The 20726-nt window shown below is 45.9% G+C and overlaps 1 protein-coding gene across 1 annotated transcript in view; it reads right to left on the bottom strand.

Moving 5' to 3' along the window:
- The window catches only part of abcd4 (ATP-binding cassette, sub-family D (ALD), member 4), a 47126-nt gene extending 26645 nt beyond the window's left edge, over window positions 1–20481 (bottom strand). Inside the window, exons 1-7 of the mRNA XM_084314576.1 lie at window positions 20283–20481; window positions 19789–19907; window positions 17482–17609; window positions 4270–4409; window positions 3014–3130; window positions 1274–1399; window positions 116–166 (exon numbers count right to left, since the gene is read on the bottom strand). Coding sequence (XP_084170702.1) covers window positions 116–166; window positions 1274–1399; window positions 3014–3130; window positions 4270–4409; window positions 17482–17609; window positions 19789–19907; window positions 20283–20308 — 707 coding nt within the window. The 5' untranslated portion in view covers window positions 20309–20481. The remainder of the gene's footprint in view (window positions 1–115; window positions 167–1273; window positions 1400–3013; window positions 3131–4269; window positions 4410–17481; window positions 17610–19788; window positions 19908–20282) is intronic.
- Between the last annotated feature and the right edge of the window lie 245 nt (window positions 20482–20726).

Below are 20726 nucleotides of genomic sequence, written 5' to 3'. Positions count from 1 at the left end.
TCTATTAGGAAAACTATATTCAGAGTGTGTCTGTAAACGATCTATTAGGAAAACTATATTCAGAGTGTGTGTCTGTAAACTATCTATTATAAAAACGATATGCTGTGAGTCTGACCTGAAAAACGCTGCAGACTCTGCGTTGACTCTGATCTGCATGTGTTTGAACCTGGAAACAAAAGAACAACATCATTTTCAGGCATGAAAATCACTATCAATCAAAGGAGCACGCCAACATTATGGAAAACCATCTTCTCCAGAGTCAGACAAGAAGATAAGATACCAATTTCCTCTCTTGTGCATTCAGTAGAAACTAGAAAGCTATCTGGCTGCAAGCCTAGTTTAGCACAAATGAATGGAAGTGGATACGGACCACTAGCCTAGCTTAAAACTCCGGGTGAGGTGTTGTTGGCCAACAGCTAAGCTAGCTGGTCCATATCCGCTTCCACTTTATTCCGTTTATTGTCATATATACCAACTCTGAAAGTGGCACCAGCCGTGGTCATGGACCCAGGTGCCTGTGGCAACCCCCTTTTTTCAGCTATTTCAGGAGTAGCTAAACCTAAGAATTTGAGGAGGAGAAGGGGGTGGTGTTGGGCTGGGATATGGCGGCTGAAGTGTTCGACCGCTGTCAAAACACTGTAAAAGACGGGAGGAGGAATCCGATTGGAAGACGGGAGGAGGAATCCGATTGGAAGACGAGAGGAAGGTAAGATGATTGCAATTGGCTTTAGACGTGAATGAACGTCAGCTGATAGGAGGGGTGGAGTCAATTGATTACTACAGTACATCATAGACTTTGATAGATGCTTCTTTCTTGTGAAATACTGAATATTTGAAGTCTAAAGCTCCTCCTCCAATCATTAACCAAAGTGAAATGGCCTTGAAAATGTCTCTTTAATAACATTTTGGGAAATTAGCTTATTTGCCATCTACCCTGGAGTTAGACAAGAAGATACATACCTTTTTTCTTCTCTGTGCATGCAGTAGGAGTAGGAAGACACGCACCGTTAGCCTAGCTTAGCGTCAGTCACTGGAAGTAGGTTCCTCCATTAGCCTAGTTCCCAACGTCTTCCTACTCCTACTGCATGCACAGAGAAGAAAAGGGTATGTATCTTTTTGTCTAACTCCAGGGTAGATGGGAAATAAGCTAATTTCCCAAAATGTTGGAGTGTTCCTTTTAAGGCATAAAGAATCGATAATCGGAATCGAATCTGAAAATGTGTGTATCGTTACGCTCCCTAGTTCTCGGCAGTTGCGTGAAAGTAGTATTTACCTGAAGTCCCCCTCCAGTTTCTCCTGTTCATACAGTGTCGTCACGATGGGTCCCATGAGCATCTTGTTGGCGATGGTCCCGATCACAAAGTAGACAAAGATACTAACGGGACCAAGCCAGCCAGTGCTGCCGGGGAGAGACAAGTTCATCTATATCATCCACTTTCATTTCCTACAAAGACTTCACATTAGATGAAGCTTCAAGCCGACATCAAACACCAAAAAAACTGTTCCAGAAAGTGTCACTTTAGGTTTAGGTTTACTTTATTTGTTCAAGGGGGACAGTGTACATTAATAAAACATTTTACAAATGTAAATGCACCCAATTTGAGCCAAAAGGCAAATTTCCATTGGCAGTCCCCCTGCCAGAAGGTACAGGCTAAAATCCTGTGTAAAAAAAGGGTTAGCAATAAAAACAGAATAAAATCAAGATGAATAACATTAGAATAAAAACACAACAAAAGCACATAGACATAGTAGGGATACAGGTCACAATACAGTCATGGACACAAGGACAGAGCACATCATGATATATTAAGAGACCCAGACATAGACAGACGCACCATATCCACACACACACCTACATACACCATAGCTGTCAACATTGGGATTTGAAAATACGTGATGAATGAATGAATGAATGAATGAATGAATTAAAACCTGCAAGTTACCAGTAACTGTATTTGTCATACCATGACAATTCACGACAACTTTTAAAACGGATCAATTTATATGTATAAATCGCATTCAGGAAATTGGGCGTCAGTGAAGGCATGCTCTCCGTGGAGGAATGGCAGGAGGGGACAGTGGAGGCGCAGAGCAAACGGCTGTTCACCAACCAACACATTTACACATTCCTGCAGACACATACAGTAACTTTGTATTGTTTTATCCACAGAAGATTTGCAAACCTTTTGTTCCAGAGACAAAAGCCACAGAGTGGGCAATCAAGAGACACTGGCTAAGTTGATTTGACACCCTCGGTCCGCCTCGGTGCATCAGTCTACTCTCTCCCCTGAGCTCTGAGCTTTATCCGGTCGCGTCGCTGTTATTCTTCTTCGGGTCGCACCGGTCTGACTTCCTGTGATAACGGTCTAATCTACACTGCTGCCACCTGTCGTCACGGAGGAGAATTGCAGCCATTTTGTAAAAAATAATAAGTACAAAATACGTACCAATCCGTGAGCCGTGAACAGCGCATGAAGAGGGTTGAAAAAACAGGAGAATACCGGAAAAACCGGTAGGGTTGACAGCTATACACCTCAGTGTTGACAGTTCTGGTTAGACATGATTGATCACCGATCATACCATCGATCTCTTTGCATGTTCAATAATTTTTATAGCTTATTCATTCATTTCCAAAGTGGAGGACAGTGTGGTGGTCTCTCCGCCTCTTCAGCGGTACACAGTATAATGTGATCGGTTTCAATTCCTTTATCTCCACCAGGTGGAGCTAGAGACCACACCTAACCAAGTCAAATGATATTATTATATGTATAATCAAATTAAAATATCTATGATGCTGTGTCCAGTGACATGCCCGTTCTCTGCACTTCAGCACCTGCTCTTCCTAACAGCACAAGGTAATTTACACCGGACTGGGCCCTACAGATGTTCTCACTCTGGTATATGGCGCGAGGGATGAATTACATCATATCCTGGGTGTTATTAGGTGCATCTCAAGGGCACTGAGCTGTACATCTTATTGTGAACAGTGATCATCAAACTACAGTCTCTGTACCTGTGGTAGCACTGGTAGGTGTAGTAAGTGAGGGTGAAAGGTGACACGATCAGCCTGCTGGCCATGACACTCATCTGTTTACACAGCCGCTCTGCATCCTGACTGATTCGCTGGTCACTGGAAAAACAAACACGTGTAAATTACTGGCACCGAGTGAGTAAATAGTGTTTTACTGTAGTATAGGATCTTGTGTAATCACACTGAAATGGTCTTATAACATTTTAGATTTCAATATAATGTAATTTGACTGTTAAGACAGTGCTTCTCAAACTTTTTCTGTCAGGCCCCCCTTTGGCGGACCAAAATATTTTGCCCCCCCCCCCCCAACAAAATAGTCATGAAATGGGCCATGTTTAAATTTATTGAAATAACACCAATATCGTGACCTTTCAAATTGGCCCTATATTTTGTTTTCAGAGCTGTCATGGATGAAAAGCCAGCTTAACACAGATACTGTATGTGGTGCTGAATGGTATCAACACCTTAACTGCTGCATCATGAGATACTTGGTGGGCCATGAGATGAGATACTTGGTACTCAGCACCACACTCTGAAACTAGCTCTCCAGGTGGTATCAGATGAGATTTCAAAGAGTTCTTCCAAGAGTTTGGATGGAGATGTGTCAGGAAGCTTTGTCTCAATGTTGTCTGTAAAGTTTTTTTTTATCCAGAGTAACTTGGTGATCCTTTTCTGTGTTTCATTAAATAATGATTTTCAGATTTTGAGAAATGGTATTTTCATGGAGAACAGTGCAGCTGCAACAGATAGCACTTTAGTGATAATTTTCTGGAATCCAAAGGCGCGCCCCCCACTTTGAGAAACACTGTGTTAAGACATTATAAATTTTATGAACCCAAAAGTAAGGTTTTGTATTTTGCGTATGTGGGAGAAATACTCCAGCCACCAACACAGCTGATTGCCCACGGCTGTCATTTAATGATGATCATTTAATTAATTAATTTGATTACAATCACATGCTGTAATGGAATACTATGAATAGAGGTCTTTCACAGAATGTGAAACACTTTTATAATTATGTGTCTTATTAGTGTTATCTTGTAATCAAGTCTCACAGGAACAGTAATATCATGCTTACCCACTGCACAGAAATTAGGCATTTTATTTTGAAAGTGGTCACGAGCGGTTAAAGGCAGCCATGTTGGAAGAGAAAGAAAAACGAGCCAAGCATTCTGTGAAAGGCCTCTCTAATTGTACAAGTCAGCGGAGAGAAAAGGTTGTAAAAGGAACATAGTTACGGGTTGTCTATGTCCTGCCTGAGCACGTTGAGGGTGTAATACACCCGACCCTGGAAGTACGACGAATGGAGACTCTCCGTCAACGACCGCCTCCAGCTAACGTACATCTGACTGCATATGTACTGGTCCAAACTCTTCAACTGAGAGAGAGACACAAACACACAGAGAGAGAGAGAGACAGGGACGCAGAGGTAGAGAGGGGGGGGGGGGTGAGGGAAGAGAGGTGAGGGTATATATTGAGTCAGTTCAAATTGCAGCAATAATAATAATACATCACATTTATATAGCGCTTTTACAGTGCTCAAAGACACTTTGCAATGTAAGCAACAAAAGACAAAAAAAGACAAACAAAGGGTTAATGGTCGAAAGCAAGAGTGAAAAGGTGGGTTTTGAGGCTGTTTTAAAGGACAGTAGGGTGTTGGCAGGTGTGTTTTGAGGCTGTTTTAAAGGACAGTAGGGTGTTGGCAGGTGTGTTTTGAGGGCTGTTTTAAAGGACAGTAGGGTGTTGGCAGGTGTGTTTTGAGGGCTGTTTTAAAGGACAGTAGGGTGTTGGCAGGTGTGTTTTGAGGCTGTTTTAAAGGACAGTAGGGTGTTGGCAGGTGTGTTTTGAGGGCTGTTTTAAAGGACAGTAGGGTGTTGGCAGGTGTGTTTTGAGGGCTGTTTTAAAGGACAGTAGGGTGTTGGCAGGTGTGTTTTGAGGCTGTTTTAAAGGACAGTAGGGTGTTGGCAGGTGTGTTTTGAGGGCTGTTTTAAAGGACAGTAGGGTGTTGGCAGGTGTGTTTTGAGGGCTGTTTTAAAGGACAGTAGGGTGTTGGCAGGTGTGTTTTGAGGGCTGTTTTAAAGGACAGTAGGGTGTTGGCAGGTGTGTTTTGAGGCTGTTTTAAAGGACAGTAGGGTGTTGGCAGGTGTGTTTTGAGGGCTGTTTTAAAGGACAGTAGGGTGTTGGCAGGTGTGTTTTGAGGGCTGTTTTAAAGGACAGTAGGGTGTTGGCAGGTGTGTTTTGAGGCTGTTTTAAAGGACAGTAGGGTGTTGGCAGGTGTGTTTTGAGGGCTGTTTTAAAGCAGGGGTTCCCAAACTTTTCAGGCCGGGGCCCAGAAAATAAGGCGTCAGAGAGCCGCGGCCCAATGCACATCGTCTGGCTTTTTTTTTTTTTTTTTTTGTCAGGTGACCGATTTTTTAAGCCAAATATCACTTCAATCCTATTAAGTTAGTTCAAGTTAGTTATTCATTTATATGTGCTATTTATGAGAGGGCTAACTTGTTGCAAAATAATAATGATAATAATAATAGCCTCATTAAAATACTATTGTTGCTTAGGTTGTTTTCAGCGTTTTATGTGCATAATCTGTTATTTAGTTTGAAATGTTCGTTGAAATAAGTAGATTTTTCGTTTTTGTTTATTTATTAAGTTAATATAAAACCATATAGTCACATTTTAGAATACAATAGAATAGAATTTTAGAATACAACTAGAAACACTGTCCTGGCCTGCTTCTAAGTTCAGTGGCCTGACAAAAAAAAAAAAAAAAAAAAAAAATTTTTTTTTTTTTTTTTTAATAATTTTTTTTTAAATCATCTCGCGGCCCACCCGTGGCTGCTCGCGGCCCACCTTTGGGTCGCGACCCCGACTTTGGGAACCACTGTTTTAAAGGACAGTAGGGTGTTGGCAGGTGTGTTTTGAGGCTGTTTTAAAGGACAGTAGGGTGTTGGCAGGTGTGTTTTGAGGCTGTTTTAAAGGACAGTAGGGTGTTGGCAGGTGTGTTTTGAGGGCTGTTTTAAAGGACAGTAGGGTGTTGGCAGTCTGGATGTGGCCGGGGAGGGCATTCCAGAGGGAAGCAAAATACCTGCAGCCGGAGCTTGGTGTTGATGGGAGTCAGTAGGTTTGCATCAGCAGACATGAGGCGATGGGTAGGTGGTCAGAGAGGTAGGGTGTGGTGGTGGAGGAGGTCAGAGAGGTAGGGTGTGGTGATGGAGGAGGTCAGAGAGGTAGGGTGTGGAGGAGGTCAGAGAGGTAGGGTGTGGTGGTTGGGGAGGTCAGAGAGGTAGGGTGTGGCGGTGGAGGTCAGAGAGGTAGGGTGTGGTGATAGAGGAGGTCAGAGAGGTAGGGTGTGGAGGTGGAGGAGGTCAGAGAGGTAGGGTGTGGAGGTGGAGGAGGTCAGAGATGTAGGGGTGAGGCGGTGGAGGAGGTCAGAGGTAGGGGTGTGACGGTGGAGGAGGTCAGAGAGGTATCTGGTGGTGTTGTAATAGGGCTCTCATTTGATTTGTGTTTGGGCTCATGTTTGTTACATGAGCCAGTTAAAGCTCTGTTGGGCTCGTATTTGTGAGAGAGCTAGTTAAAGCTCTGTGGGGCTCATGTTTGTTACATGAGCCAGTTACAGCTCTGTTGAGCTACCGATTGTGTGAGAGCTGGGCAAGGCTCTGGTGGTTTAGCCATTTGTCATAGTATTGTATCTTGTGTGAACCTGCCTGTTGTACATTCTTCTGTTACCCATAACCTGTATTATGTATTTGTGTATTAATTCATCACCCAGTTTATGGTGATTGTTTTTCTTGTTGATAACCTTTTGTTTCGCACACAGGGACATTGAGGGCAGGAAGATACCCTGGGTCTACATTCTGCATCACGTAGGCGACCTACTGTTAAAGACACCAGCTTTAGAGTGAGCACCACCACCTGTACTTTGGGGCGTCCGCGCCTGTAAAGGGGGGGGTGGGTTTTTGTTTCCTTTTGATATTTGATTTGGTGCTCACTGGTAGGTCCTCTTTGCTCTCTGTGTTGCTGATCTTTATTTGTGAAATAAATATTATTATTTTGCAATTTGTCTCTGGCGTTTTGTGTCACTGCACCCTCACCTACCCTGTCTGTGGCCTTGTGTTGCGTCTCCCCACGGGGGTACGTAACATAAATGGGGGCTCGGTAGGGGGCAACAGACAGTAGGTGTTGGTGTGCAGTGGGCACGTTGGTTGGTTTGGGTTTTGGTGGTAGTTTGGTCAGTGGGTTTTTGGTGTGTGTTTGCGCTAGTGTCTGGGTAGGCATGTCGTCTTTTGGGGTGGAGGAGTTTCTGAGTGATCCCTCAGTTGATCGTTTGGATCAATGTAGGAGGGAAGACTTATTTGCTATCGCCTCGCATTTTCAGGTCGCCCTTGCTAAAAGTTTGGCTAAGGCTGACCTGAGAGAAGAGGTGGTACGCATATTGGTGTGGAATAAGGTGCTCAGTGTCGGTGAGGGGGCGTCTTTTGTTTCTTCCCCTCCAGTCTCAGACGAGGAGCGGGAGGGCGAGGTACCTCAGATGGTAGACCCGGTTAAAGACGGGGTATAGGATAAGCCTCCCCTTTCGGGTGTCACGTCTCCCGTGCCCGGACATGCTTCACCTTTCCCTAGTGGGAGTACTGAGGAGAGCAGTCTTAAGTTAAGTTTGGCACGGTTGCAATTCGAGGCGCAGAAGGAGGAGAATAGTCACAGGTTAGCTGTCAGGAAGATGGAGTTGGAGGCTGAGGCCCGCCGGCTAGAGTTGGAGGCTGAGGCCCGCCGGCTAGAGGCTGACAGCCACCGGATGGACGCTGAAATTAAAATGAAGCAGCTGGAGCTTGAAGCTGCTAAAATTGGGAGTCCTGCTCAACCCTCTTTCACGGCTGTGGGGGCTTACGATGTGAGTAGACTGACTTCTCTTGTACCTCAATTTCGTGAGGCGGAGGTAGACTCCTATTTTAATGCTTTTGAGCGAGTTGCTACATCTTTAAAGTGGCCTAAAGAGGTCTGGGCTCTCTTACTGCAATGTAAGCTCACAGGAAAAGCCCAGGAAATTTTGTCTGCCCTCCCTCTCAGCGAGTTTGTCTTATGACTTAATCAAGACGGCTGTACTTAGAGCCTACGAGTTAGTGCCAGAGGCGTACAGGCAGAAATTTCGAACTCACAGAAAGTTGCCTGGCCGGACTTTTGTGGAGTTTGCTCGGGAGAAGGAATCCCCATTTCATCTGTGGTGTAGGGCTTGTGATGTAGCTGATTTTAATTCTCTGTCTGAGTTGATGTTACTGGAGGAGTTTAAAAATAGTCTAAATGACCGTTTAGTAACGTATCTCAATGAGCAAAAAGTTGAGACGTTGGCACAGGCGGCGGTGCTCGCTGATGAGTTTGTGCTTACTCATAGACAGTCATTTGGTACTTTAAGACAGGAGGATAGAGGTTTTTATCCCTCTGCTCAGACTCCAGCTAAGGTGCACACTAGCCCACCACGTTTGTTATCTCCCCGCTACAGGGAGGAGCGGGAATGTTATCATTGTCATCGGGTGGGTCATATTAGGGAGGACTGTCAGACGTTCAAACGCAAGCAGTCTACGCCAATTAGACGACCAAAGGAGGTTGGTTTGGTGCAGACGGTGATAGTTCCACAGTCAGTAGTCCCCACAAAAATGTGTGATGGCCTAGAGCCCAGTTACGAACCGTTTATGTTGGATGGCATGGTTTCTCTCAGTGGTAGTGAGTTGGACCAGCGTCCGGTGCGCATACTGAGAGATACTGGGGCAGCACAGTCTTTTATCTTGTCAGACGTGCTACCGTTTAATCATGAGTCGTCAAATGGCTCAAGTGTGTTGGTGCAGGGGATCGAGATGGGTTTTGTGTCGGTGCCCCTCCATCTGATACACTTAAACTGTGGTTTAGCACAGGGGGTGTTCAAAGTGGGCATTCGCCCGTCGTTACCGGTACGAGGTGTCACTTTCCTGTTGGGTAATGACATCGCTGGTGGCAGAGTTATGCCCATTTTGGAGGTTTTAGAGCGCCCTGAGGTTTTGCGTCCAGATGTGTTGGCGCAACAGTTCCCTGAGGTGTTTGCAGTTTGTGCAGTCACCCGTGCTCAAGCACGTAAGTTGGGTGAGGTAGTTGACCTGTCGGAGACTGTGCTAGCTACTAAGTTGTCTGGCGCACCTATTTCCCCACTTATGTTTGCTCCACCTGCTGTTGAGACGAGTGACAGTAATGCGCTTCAGCAGGATACGCTCACCTCTGAGACAACGCATTTACCCATGACTAGAGGTAATCTGATCGTTGCTCAGAAGGAGGATGCTAGTTTAGCCACATGTTTTGCTGCTGCTCTTGCCCCAGAGACAGCTAAGAACAAGGGAGTGGCCTATTTTGTTGAGGGTGGTGTGCTAATGCGGAGGTGGAGATTGCGGATGGATTTTGGTAATGAATGGAGTTATGTTACACAGATTGTTGTGCCTACACAGTATCGACAGTCTGTTTTGTCTTTAGCTCACGATCATCCTTGGTCGGGACATCTAGGCATCACCAAGTCCTATGACAGGGTTTTGAAGCATTTTTTTTGGCCTGGGTTAAAGGGGGATGTGACCAGATTCTGTAATACTTGTCATGCGTGTCAAGTTACAGGGAAGCCTAATCAGGTTATTAAACCTGCCCCGCTTCACCCAATCCCAGCGATGGGGGAGCCGTTTGAGCATGTGCTAGTGGATTGTGTTGGTCCCATGCCGAGAACGAAGTCTGGTAACGAGTTCCTTTTAACAATTATGTGTGTATCGACACGGTACCCTGAGGCTATTCCTCTTAGAAAGATAACATCTCAGTCTGTAGTGAAAGCTCTGATCAAGTTTTTTTCTACGTTCGGGCTGCCAAAGGTCGTACAAACCGACCAAGGTACTAACTTCCTTTCAGGAATATTTGAACAGGTGTTATCGTCATTGTCTATTTCTCACAGGATCTCAAGTGCGTATCACCCTGAGTCGCAAGGTGCCCTGGAGAGGTGGCATCAGACCTTCAAGTCGGTGTTGCGCAAGTATTGTATGGAGAGCGGTAGAGACTGGGATGAAGGTGTTCCCCTAGCTCTGTTTGCTGTGCGAGAAACGGTTCAGGAGTCACTGGGTTTTAGCCCAGCAGAGCTGGTGTTTGGGCATTCAGTGAGGGGTCCTTTAAGGGTATTAAAGGATCAACTTATGGGGGAGGCTCTGCACACCATACCTCCAAAGAGAGGGGTTTTGAACTATGTGTGTAGGTTTAAGGAGCGGCTGCATGAGGCGTGTAGTATCGCTAGGGAGAGTCTCTCTGCTGCTCAGGGTTCAATGAAACGGCAGTTTGACAAAAAAGCGCTTCCACGTTCTTTCCAGTCTGATGACTTGGTTTTAGTTCTGTTGCCCATCCCAGGCTCTTCTTTGAGTGCTTGTTTTTTTGGCCCTTATGCTATCGAGCAGAAGTTGAGTGATACTGACTATGTTGTCAGGACGCCTGACAGGCGAAAGAAGACCTGTGTTTGTCACATTAATATGTTGAAGCGTTATCTTCCCAGGGACAACCTGCAGCTGGAGAAACAAAGTACGCCCCCAGGGGCCGCTGTGAGAGCTGCAGTACCGGTGACTGTGATTTCTGTTCCTTCTACTCTGCCAATGGGTGATGAGGATGGTTTGAATGGTTGTGAGGTCCAGCAACAGACTCCTCGTTTATGCAACTCGGAGATGTTGTTGATCCTTCCCTCCCTGATGCCACACTTGGGTAAGGAGCAGGAAGCTGACATGGTGGCGCTCATTCGCAGTTATCCTATTTTGTTTGGAGATGTCCAGGGAGCGAAATTAACTTTTTGACTCACCGGCCAGTGGCGGGTAGATGGGAAGAATCTACCCGCCAAGCATATTTCTTACCTGCCAACTTTTTTTTGATAACATTTTTTTTTATTATTATTTTATATAAAAAAAAATTGAATAAAATATATATATTATATAATCATACTTGTGATTGTGTTATCTGCGAGACATCGCCACCTCGCTGTCTGCAAACAGCTCCACTGTCTGTGTGTATACTCGAGTGGCCTCCAGCTCCAGCAAGGATTCTCCGGGGGTGCAGCTGGACCCTAAACGCTACATTCAGCATGCAAAAGGATTCTCCTGAGCTACAGCTGGACCCTATTCAGCAGCCCGCCCCTCACTCATGCGATGTAAACCAGGGACTCGAATACGCATGTTGTTGTTGTAGGACATTGATGTCGGGAGCTTTCTGTAGCTACTGCTGGATGGCGTTGGGACAACGCCTCAGTGAACTATTTAGTTTACTGCGACATTTCGTAGTGACTAGTTACCTAGCCAACGGAGGTATTATGCACTGGACTATTGCTGGAGGATTTGTTGATGTCTGGAGCTATCAGTAGCTAGCCGGCTGGATAACGTTACACAATGCCTCATGTATTAAACTAAGTGAATAGTTGACTGGGTCATTTTGTAACGGTAGCTAACGTTATCTCACGAAGGTCCCACACTGACTAGACTAACGTCACGGTGACTCGGAGGCAATAGCCTCTGTTTACATGCAGGCATACAGGGGTATGAGCAGCAGCAGCAGTGCTAACTAACGTCACGGTGACTCGGAGGCAATAGCCTCTGTTTACATGCAGCAGCAGCAGTGTGCGGTGCGCGCTGCATGTCTGTGCTGAGACAGCGAGTGAGAACTCCGCTAAAGAATTGGATCATGATTTTCGGTTTTCACATGACTATTTGATTGCCCGCAACACGGCACTCAGACGTCTCAGTGGGAGGCGCCAAGCGTAAAAACTGAGCGCAAATGGCGGGTGGCGCTCTCTAGTTTCGGTCCCTGGAGATGTCCCAACCCGCACTACCGTTCTGGAACACGACATTGATGTCGGTAATGCAAGGCCAGTCAAACAGCATCCTTATAGGGTAAATGCGGTGAAAAGGGAGATAATGACGCAGGAGGTGGCATATTTATTGGAGCATGATTTGGCTCATCACAGTTTGAGCCCATGGAGCTCACCATGCCTGTTGGTTCCGAAACCAGACACCACTCATCGGTTTTGCACTGATTATCGAAAAAAGTAAATGCAGTAACCATTCCTGATTCTTTTCCTATGCCACGCATCGACGATTGTGTGGATACCATTGGGTCAGCCCGGTATGTGACAAAATTGGATCTTTTAAAGGGTTACTGGCAGGTGCCACTCTCGCCGAGGGCCTCTGAAATATCTGCGTTTGCTAAGCCTGATGCTTTCCTGCAGTATTCTGTGATGGCGTTCGGGATGCGTAACGCACCGGCTACGTTTCAGAGACTGGTCAACATAGTGTTGGGAGATGTGCCCAACTGTACAGCATATCTGGACGATGTGGTGGTGCATTCGTTGAGTTGGTCTGCTCACGTGAGCTCGCTGGGAACAGTGTTCCAGCGGTTGGCAGACGCTTCTCTGACACTGAACTTGGCAAAATGCGAGTTCGGAAAGGCGACAGTGACCTACCTGGGAAAACAGGTGGGCGGTGGTAAGGTGCGTCCTCTTGGAGCCAAGATAGAGGCCATAACCTTGTTCCCAGTACCGACCACACGGCGGGAGCTACGTCGTTTTCTCGGGATGACAGGTTACTACAGGGGGTTCTGTAAGAATTTCTCCTTAGTTGCAGCCCCTCTGACTGACCTGATCAGTCCCTTGGTGTCATATGTGTGGACAGCCAAGTGTCAAGCGGCTTTCGAAAGCTGTAAGGCCCTTTTGTGTAGTGCTCCAGTCCTTAATGCTCCTGATTTCAGTAGACCTTTCTCTGTTGAGGTTGATGCGAGTTGTGTTGGTGCTGGTGCGGTTCTGACGCAGGTGGATTCGGAGGGTTTGGTCCATCCTGTGGGCTACTTCTCAAAGAAGTTTAGTGGCAGCCAGACACGCTACTCTACAATAGAGCAGGAGACGTTGGCATTGCTGCTTGCGCTCCAATTTTTTGAGGTTTATGTGGGGTCCAGTGTGGAGCCTGTGGTGGTCCACACAGACCACAACCCACTTGTTTTTTTGCACCGCATGTATAACCACAACCAGCGGTTGATGCGGTGGTCTCTGCTTATGCAGGGGTATAACGTTGTGGTCCGTCACAAGAAGGGCACAGAGAATGTGTTTGCCGATGCCCTTTCTCGAGGTTAGCTCGTTGGACAGGTGTTTTGCTGTTCGGGACGGTTGGGTGTTTGTTTCTATGGTGTTATGTTTTAGTCGGCAATGGGCTGACTCCTTGGGGGTGGAAGTGTTACGGACTCTGTCCTTATATCATTATGTATGCATGTAATTATATTGTATGGGGGATTATATGTATATAATATGTGTTATGTATGTAGGCAGGTTGTATTGTTGTTTTTTTTGTCTCCCTCCTGTATAACCTATCTATCTCTCAGGGTCAATCACCATCCCACTCCAAACAGCAGAAGCAGCAGCAACAGCAGCTGAGGCTCATCAGACTAATTGCCTCCACATCCCTTCATATAATCCCTGTGTATGCAATGTTAGCCAGAGCCCGGTCGGTGTATGTTGGTAACTATCTGGTGGTGTTGTAATAGGGCTCTCATTTGATTTGTGTTTGGGCTCATGTTTGTTACATGAGCCAGTTAAAGCTCTGTTGGGCTCGTATTTGTGAGAGAGCTAGTTAAAGCTCTGTGGGGCTCATGTTTGTTACATGAGCCAGTTACAGCTCTGTTGAGCTACCGATTGTGTGAGAGCTGGGCAAGGCTCTGGTGGTTTAGCCATTTGTCATAGTATTGTATCTTGTGTGAACCTGCCTGTTGTACATTCTTCTGTTACCCATAACCTGTATTGTGTATTTGTGTATTAATTCATCACCCAGTTTATGGTGATTGTTTTTCTTGTTGATAACCTTTTGTTTCGCACACAGGCACAATGAGGGCAGGAAGATACCCTGGGTCTACATTCTGCATCACGTAGGCGACCTACTGTTAAAGACACCAGCTTTAGAGTGAGCACCACCACATGTACTTTGGGGCGTCCGCGCCTGTAAAGGGGGGGGTGGGTTTTTGTTTCCTTTTGATATTTGATTTGGTGCTCACTGGTAGGTCCTCTTTGCTCTATGTGTTGCTGATCTTTATTTGTGAAATAAATATTATTATTTTGCAATTTGTCTCTGGCGTTTTGTGTCACTGCACCCTCACCTACCCTGTCTGTGGCCTTGTGTTGCGTCTCCCCACGGGGGTACGTAACACAGGCCAACAGGTCGACGAGAACGAGTCCGGACCTGGGCCCGGCGGACCGGGACGTACACAGGGATGCCAGAGGGGTACAATAGAACCACCTCGACAGCCCCCTCCCAGCCCCACCAAGCAGGGGAAGAGAGGGGCGAAAAAGAATGGAGAAGGACCAGGCTCCTTAGCACAGTGCAAGGTACAACACAATATGGACCAAGCAACAGCAAAGGATAACTCGTATTGACGTAACCACAAACACACCTCCATAACATCAAACCCTACGATGCCCGGGCCAACCCGGCATTTTCCCCCTGAAAAAGTACAGGGTACCAGAACAGCAGATCTGCGCCCCGGCGGACAACGGGTTAACTGACCTGGTCCGGGGCGACCAGACCAGTCCTGTGTCCTAATCACGCCCCCATCCCCAGTCCTAAGAGGGGGGTAGGTACGCGTGTCAAGCTAAAACATCACAGAGGGCGCCACTAAGACAGCTAGGCTCTGAGTCGCGGCGATGTACACCTGGTCACTCCAATTAGCCATCTGCCTAGTTGATTTCCCTTGGGGAACCGGCTTTCGCAACGGCTCCCACACCCTTTCGGGACAAAGTATGGATGCCATCGGGCTATCAAGCCGAGGCACCCCGTCCTTTAGCCCCTGGACCAAACCCGCCACCCGCGTGACTGGCACGTAGGCGGGGGTAAGGCCAACAATGCGGGAGATTACCTGTCCCTGTTTCACGTAGGCCTCCATTGATGGGAAGAATGGGCAGACAACGCCCGTCTCTCTCACAGGACGACGTTGCCAGAGATGACCTATCATGTCATCAGGAACAGGTGCAGGCAGAGGCTGCGGCGGCCGCCATGAGCTGGAGGAACAAGGCAAGCAACTCCCCTTGCGTACCTCCCTCCACGTCACTCGCGTCCCTCACGTACGGGAGGCTGCCACGGGCGCCACCATCCGACGCGGCAGATAGCTGGGCATCTTGTCTCAGGGTCGGAGGTTCTAACCCAACACCGGAGAACAAGGGACCCCAAGGAGACGCAACACTCCCTGCCACTCCCCGAGGGGGAGAGTGATACGTCTCCACTGGGGCTTGGAACAAGAGAGCTCTCGCCCCCTCCATATGATCCTCAGTCTCCATCGGAAATGGAGATGAGGCAAGAGAACTCTCGTCCGGCTCCAGCACAACATCAAAGCCCGGCCGTTCGCCCCTGCTGCTCGCCGCCTTACGACGAGAGCAAGCAGAGGCGAACAAGCAGCAGAGAGCAAGCAGAGGCGTCACAAATCCCCTGCCACCAGAGGAGCTGTCGACTGTCCACTGACGGGGGAACCAGGGCCGGAACCAGGCCATCTCACGGGAGATGGAGGCTCAACGGCCCCTCGGAGAGGCAAACTCACCACCGGGCGCCGCCCGGGCATATCTGACCGCAACGACCGCGGAGCCAGAGACGCCCCACGGAGGACGCAGAAATGGAGAAGCGCTGGTGAAGGGTGACGTTGTGAGCGTCCAAACCCTCCGAAGGTGCAAACATTATGTCTTAGCTTTTCTCGTAAATTGGCGAGAGAGAGAAAAATAAGATACAATGTCCACGTAGCTCCTTTTCCAATAACTATTTCGGCACTAAACTCAAGTGGTGTATACAGACACTTGTCAGTGGTGAAAATAGGGAAGGAGCTGTTAGTATGGCCACGTCCCCACTTATGTAGAGGAGCGGATGTGGGTGTGGCCAGGCGGATGGGTGTGTACATGTGAAGAAATTGTATTCAGAATTAGATTGAAAGGGATAGGGTTCCACTACGAGCAGAGCGTAAGCTGTACGATAATATAACTAACCCGGAACGAGGAGTGGTACAGCCCGTTTCGCCTCATCTCATTGTTAAACTGACATAACCATTATGTTATGCCAAGTTCTGCACAAAACCGTACGACAGAAACGTAAGACCTTCACTAGTTCACTTCCTTCTACCCTCCGTTTGGAGTCAGCGTCTTCTACCCTCCGTTTGGAGTCGGCGTCTGAACACTTGAAACGTTTGTAGTCGGCGTCTCTGAACACGATTCAAGATTCAAGATTGTTTATTGTCATATGCACAGTTAACCCTTTCACTGCCACACGACAGCCGGTTAACCCTTTCACTGTGACAATACAGAAGGTTAGCCCTTTACTATCACACAACCGACGGCGATGCTCCATCATTAGCATCATTAGCTCCACATTTGCGGAGCTAATAATGCTAATGATGGAGCATCGCCGTCGGTTGTGTGATAGTAAAGGGCTAACCTTCTGTCGTGTGGCAGTGAAAGGGTTAAACAGACAGTTTGCCATACAATGAAAATCTTACTTTGCTAGTCCACCCTTCACACAAAATCACACACTACTTAACTTAAACATATTTAAATACAAGCGAGTGCTAGAAAATAAGGTAAAATAGATCAAATATATATATATATATATATATATACACAAGGCACAGTGAGTTATATTGCACGTTCCGATCAGTATTTACATGTGAATGGAGGTGACAGTGGGTCACAGCAGCAGTTAAAGTTAAACACTTGAAACGTTTGGAGTCAGCGTCTCTGAACACTTGAAACGTTTGGAGTCAGTCAGCGACTGAACACACTTGAAACGTTTGGAAGGCCAGTTGGAGCTACATCAACACTACCCATAGATCCACACTGCGGCCACGCCCCGAAGCGGAGGGGTAGGGCCAAGGGGTAGGGCCAAGCGGGGGGATTGGGATTGGGCTTTAGTAGCACCACATGGTACTTTACACGACGAAACTGTGGAACACTGACTCTACCCAAAGAAATTAGAGATGGGCTCAGTGGTCCTTTTTAAACAGCATTTGAAAACACATCTTTTTAACTGTATTTAGTATATTCCTTTTGTTTTAATAATTTTATTTAACTCTTTTATTTTTTCTACTTATTTTATTGCTTGTGATATGCAATTTGTCTACTGAGTCATGCATTTGAAATTATTTAAATTATATTATTATTAATTTGTAAATTGAATTCTTTGTGTTGTCAAAGCACTCTGGGCTGCTTGCTATTGCATGAAGTGTGCTTTATAAATAAAGTTTATTATTATTATTACACAAATAATGGCATTTGAACCACAGACATGGCGTGAGGAGGAAAGCGTATGGTTTGATCTTTAATTATTTAAAAAAAAAAAATTATTTATTTACCGGTATATATATATTTTTTTAAATGGTGTCCCTCAGATTGTCACATCCTGACGGCTCTGTCAGCTTACCATGGAGTTGAGGAGGATGAGGATCCCGGCGAAGCCCAGCAGGCTCTGGAAGGCGAGGTAATCCTTGTCCGCCAACACCTCGTAAAACTGGCTTGGGATCAGTCCAACCTGGAAAATGATTAGCTGCTCTGATGGGGGGAGGGGGGGGGGGAGAGACGAGTTAGCACATTGAAAAGAGAGATGACTCGCATACAAAAGAGAATGTGGCTCAATCACTGCGACAAGGAAGTGTTTGGTATTGATATGAGGTGAAAGGTCAGCTGGAAAATCACCCACCACGATGACAGCCCCACCCCCATACAGTGTAAAACTCTGAACCCCATTGCCGACAGTATACTCTAGGCTCTGTTACTCCTTACTGTACGGACTCTGAATGCTGTTGCCTATACTCAATTTATACCTGCCTATACTGCCTTCACTGTCTACAACTGTCCTACACTGGAATCATAACTACCTACCTCAACCTAGTACTGTATATATATATATATATATATATATATATATATATATATATATATATATATATATATATATATATATATACCTGTCTGAATATGCCTGCATATATTCCTGTTTGCATACAGTACCTGTATATACTATATCTATAAATATACTTTACCTACTCTTACTAGTTATACCACTGGCCAGTATGACTTACTTACTACCATAGTGTATTTATACCTGTAACAGTGTACATACATCAGATTAGCATTCTTACTCAGTATTACTCATTATATAATATAATCCAGTTTAATCACTTGTACATTGGATATTGATATAGCACTTTACTGTCTGTTACCTTTGCACTCTGGTTAGATGCCAACTTATTTTCATTGTACTTGTGACGTACGACGATGACAATACATTTCACAATCAAAGTATTTACATTTATATATTTCTCATATATCAACACATAGCAACCGTTGTTTCTTCTAACATTGAGGACAAGTGGGTGTTCTAGACCTTCCATCTATTCTATTGAGGATGTAAACAAGAAATGAAAATAAATTAAAAAAAAAAAGAAAAAAGGCTTTATTTCCATTGTGGTTTTCCTTCCTTCACATGGAGTTATTATTTATACACCATGGGAATGGGGGAATACAATTTAAACTTTCTGTACGTCTTGCACAAATAGAAAATGTACAATAAAGTTAATTCAGCAGTCATGCATTCTACCAGTGCTCATATGGATAGTGGCAACAATAACATTATTTTAGGACCAAAGTTTGTTTCCTGTTTCAATGTTAGCTAATGCAATAGAATGAAATAGTGGAACAAAACTATTCCCAATTTTTCTGGGGACCCCCTGAAGTACCCCTGGAGGTCTCCAGACCCCACGTTGAGAACCTCTGGCCTAGTCTACACACTGAATGAACTGTCAGCCTGTGCGCTATTTGTGGATCCTGTATGTCCTTGTAGTATTTGACCCTGGTCAAGAAGGCCCACGCCACGAGCGCCTCTTCCTCCTGAGGAAGTTGGCCAAACTCCACCTACCCCCTCCCCCCGTGCTGGCAAACTTCTATCGATGTACGATTGAGAGCATCCTCGCCACCTGCATCTCAGTCTGGTACCGCCGGTACGGCAATTGCACTGCAAAGGAGTAAGGACCGGAAATCACTGCAGAGGGTAGTGAACATAGCCCAACAACGCATCACCAAAATCTCATCAGTCTACGACAAGCGGTGCTCACGGAGAGCACGGATCATCATCAGAGACGCTTCTCACCCCAACCATGGACTGTTCACCCGCCTGCGGGATACTCGCTCAGACGCTCTGGGGCACGCTACCGCAGCCTACAGGCAGAACCAACAGGACCACAAATAGCTTCTTCGCCTCAGCTGTCAGACTACTGAATCAAAACACTACTCTATATATCAAATACATCTACTGTATTTACTGCACATAATATCCCTATAGCTTAGAGCTGTAGTACATTGCACTGAGCTTACCATTGCACTACTCTGCATATTTCTGTTTACATAGCCCACTGCACCTCACTGTATATCCTGTGTATATAGCCCATAGCTTGTGTAGATTTTTCTTACCATTGCACATTGTGCTAGCATTGCACTTTACTGTACAGATTGCTCTATACTGTGTTTCATTGCAACTAATTGTTGATTGTCACATCCTGGTTATACACACACAATTTCGTTGCACTTGTCTTGTACTGTGTAATGACAATAAAGTGAATATAATCTACTGTCTCTCACGGTTGGTGCATCACTGCACTATGTGCAAAAGCAAATTCCTTGTGTGCAATATAGGCAATAAAGTGTTATTCTGGTGGACTGGTGCGACTTGTACCTGTGAGAGTGACAACCAGCAGCGTTCCAAACATCAGAACATTCTGATTGGTCCATGATGGAAACAGAACCTTCTGAATACTGCAGAACCTCTGAACGAACCTCCAGTCCAACTTTGGTCTGAGAGAGAGAGAAGAGACAGAAATATTTACTAAATAATTGACATTATATGATCTGGATTCTGGAGTAACACCACTGCCACAGGGCAATTGGGTCTATTTTGAAGTAGCCCCTGGCTTGCACATCGCAGTCACGAAAGGGGCTCATTTTGAAGGTACCTTTCTGTATATTTATATATTTTGTACCCAGTTTAATCACCGGTACATTGTATATTGCTGTTGCACTTTTGCACTCTGGTTGGATGCCAAACTTCTGTTCGTTGTACTCTACTTGTGCAGTATAATGACAACACATTTTAAATTAATCTAATCTAATCTAATACATACACTAGGAATTATGCTCATCCGTCTCCGTGCAGAACTAGTTCAGACTTACCTTTTGGACACTCTCTTTGGAGGCATGTCTGTACTAATGGATAGTGCAAAGTAAATAGCTTCTTTATATAATTCACTTGTTCTACCTCCAGCTAACCTTCAGTTCACATGACTGTCAGTCAACTGAAGCCCCACATTACCACAGATAGACAGAGTTAGTATACTATAATAATAGGCAGCTGCTGCTGCTGCTGCTGCTGCTGCTGTTGTTGTTGCTGCACGAGATCTTCTGCTGGCGGCGCACAATAGTTCCAATCTCCGTAAACTCTGCGTGTTCAGAGGCGTCGTGTTCAGAGGCGTCATGTGGGAACTCATCTGCGCATTTAGCAACGAGTAGGGTCCAGCTGCAGCGCCGGAGAATCCTCTCAAGGGGCAAGCCTGTGGCAGCCACAGAGAGAGCGCGCCGATTGGCGTAAAGTACGGAAGTTTCTCGAAGTACTCTGAG

This window comes from Notolepis coatsorum (genome assembly GCF_963971535.1).
Source record: "Notolepis coatsorum genome assembly, chromosome: 5".
Taxonomy (NCBI): domain Eukaryota; kingdom Metazoa; phylum Chordata; class Actinopteri; order Aulopiformes; family Paralepididae; genus Notolepis; species Notolepis coatsorum.
This window is presented reverse-complemented; position numbering and strand designations above follow the sequence as displayed.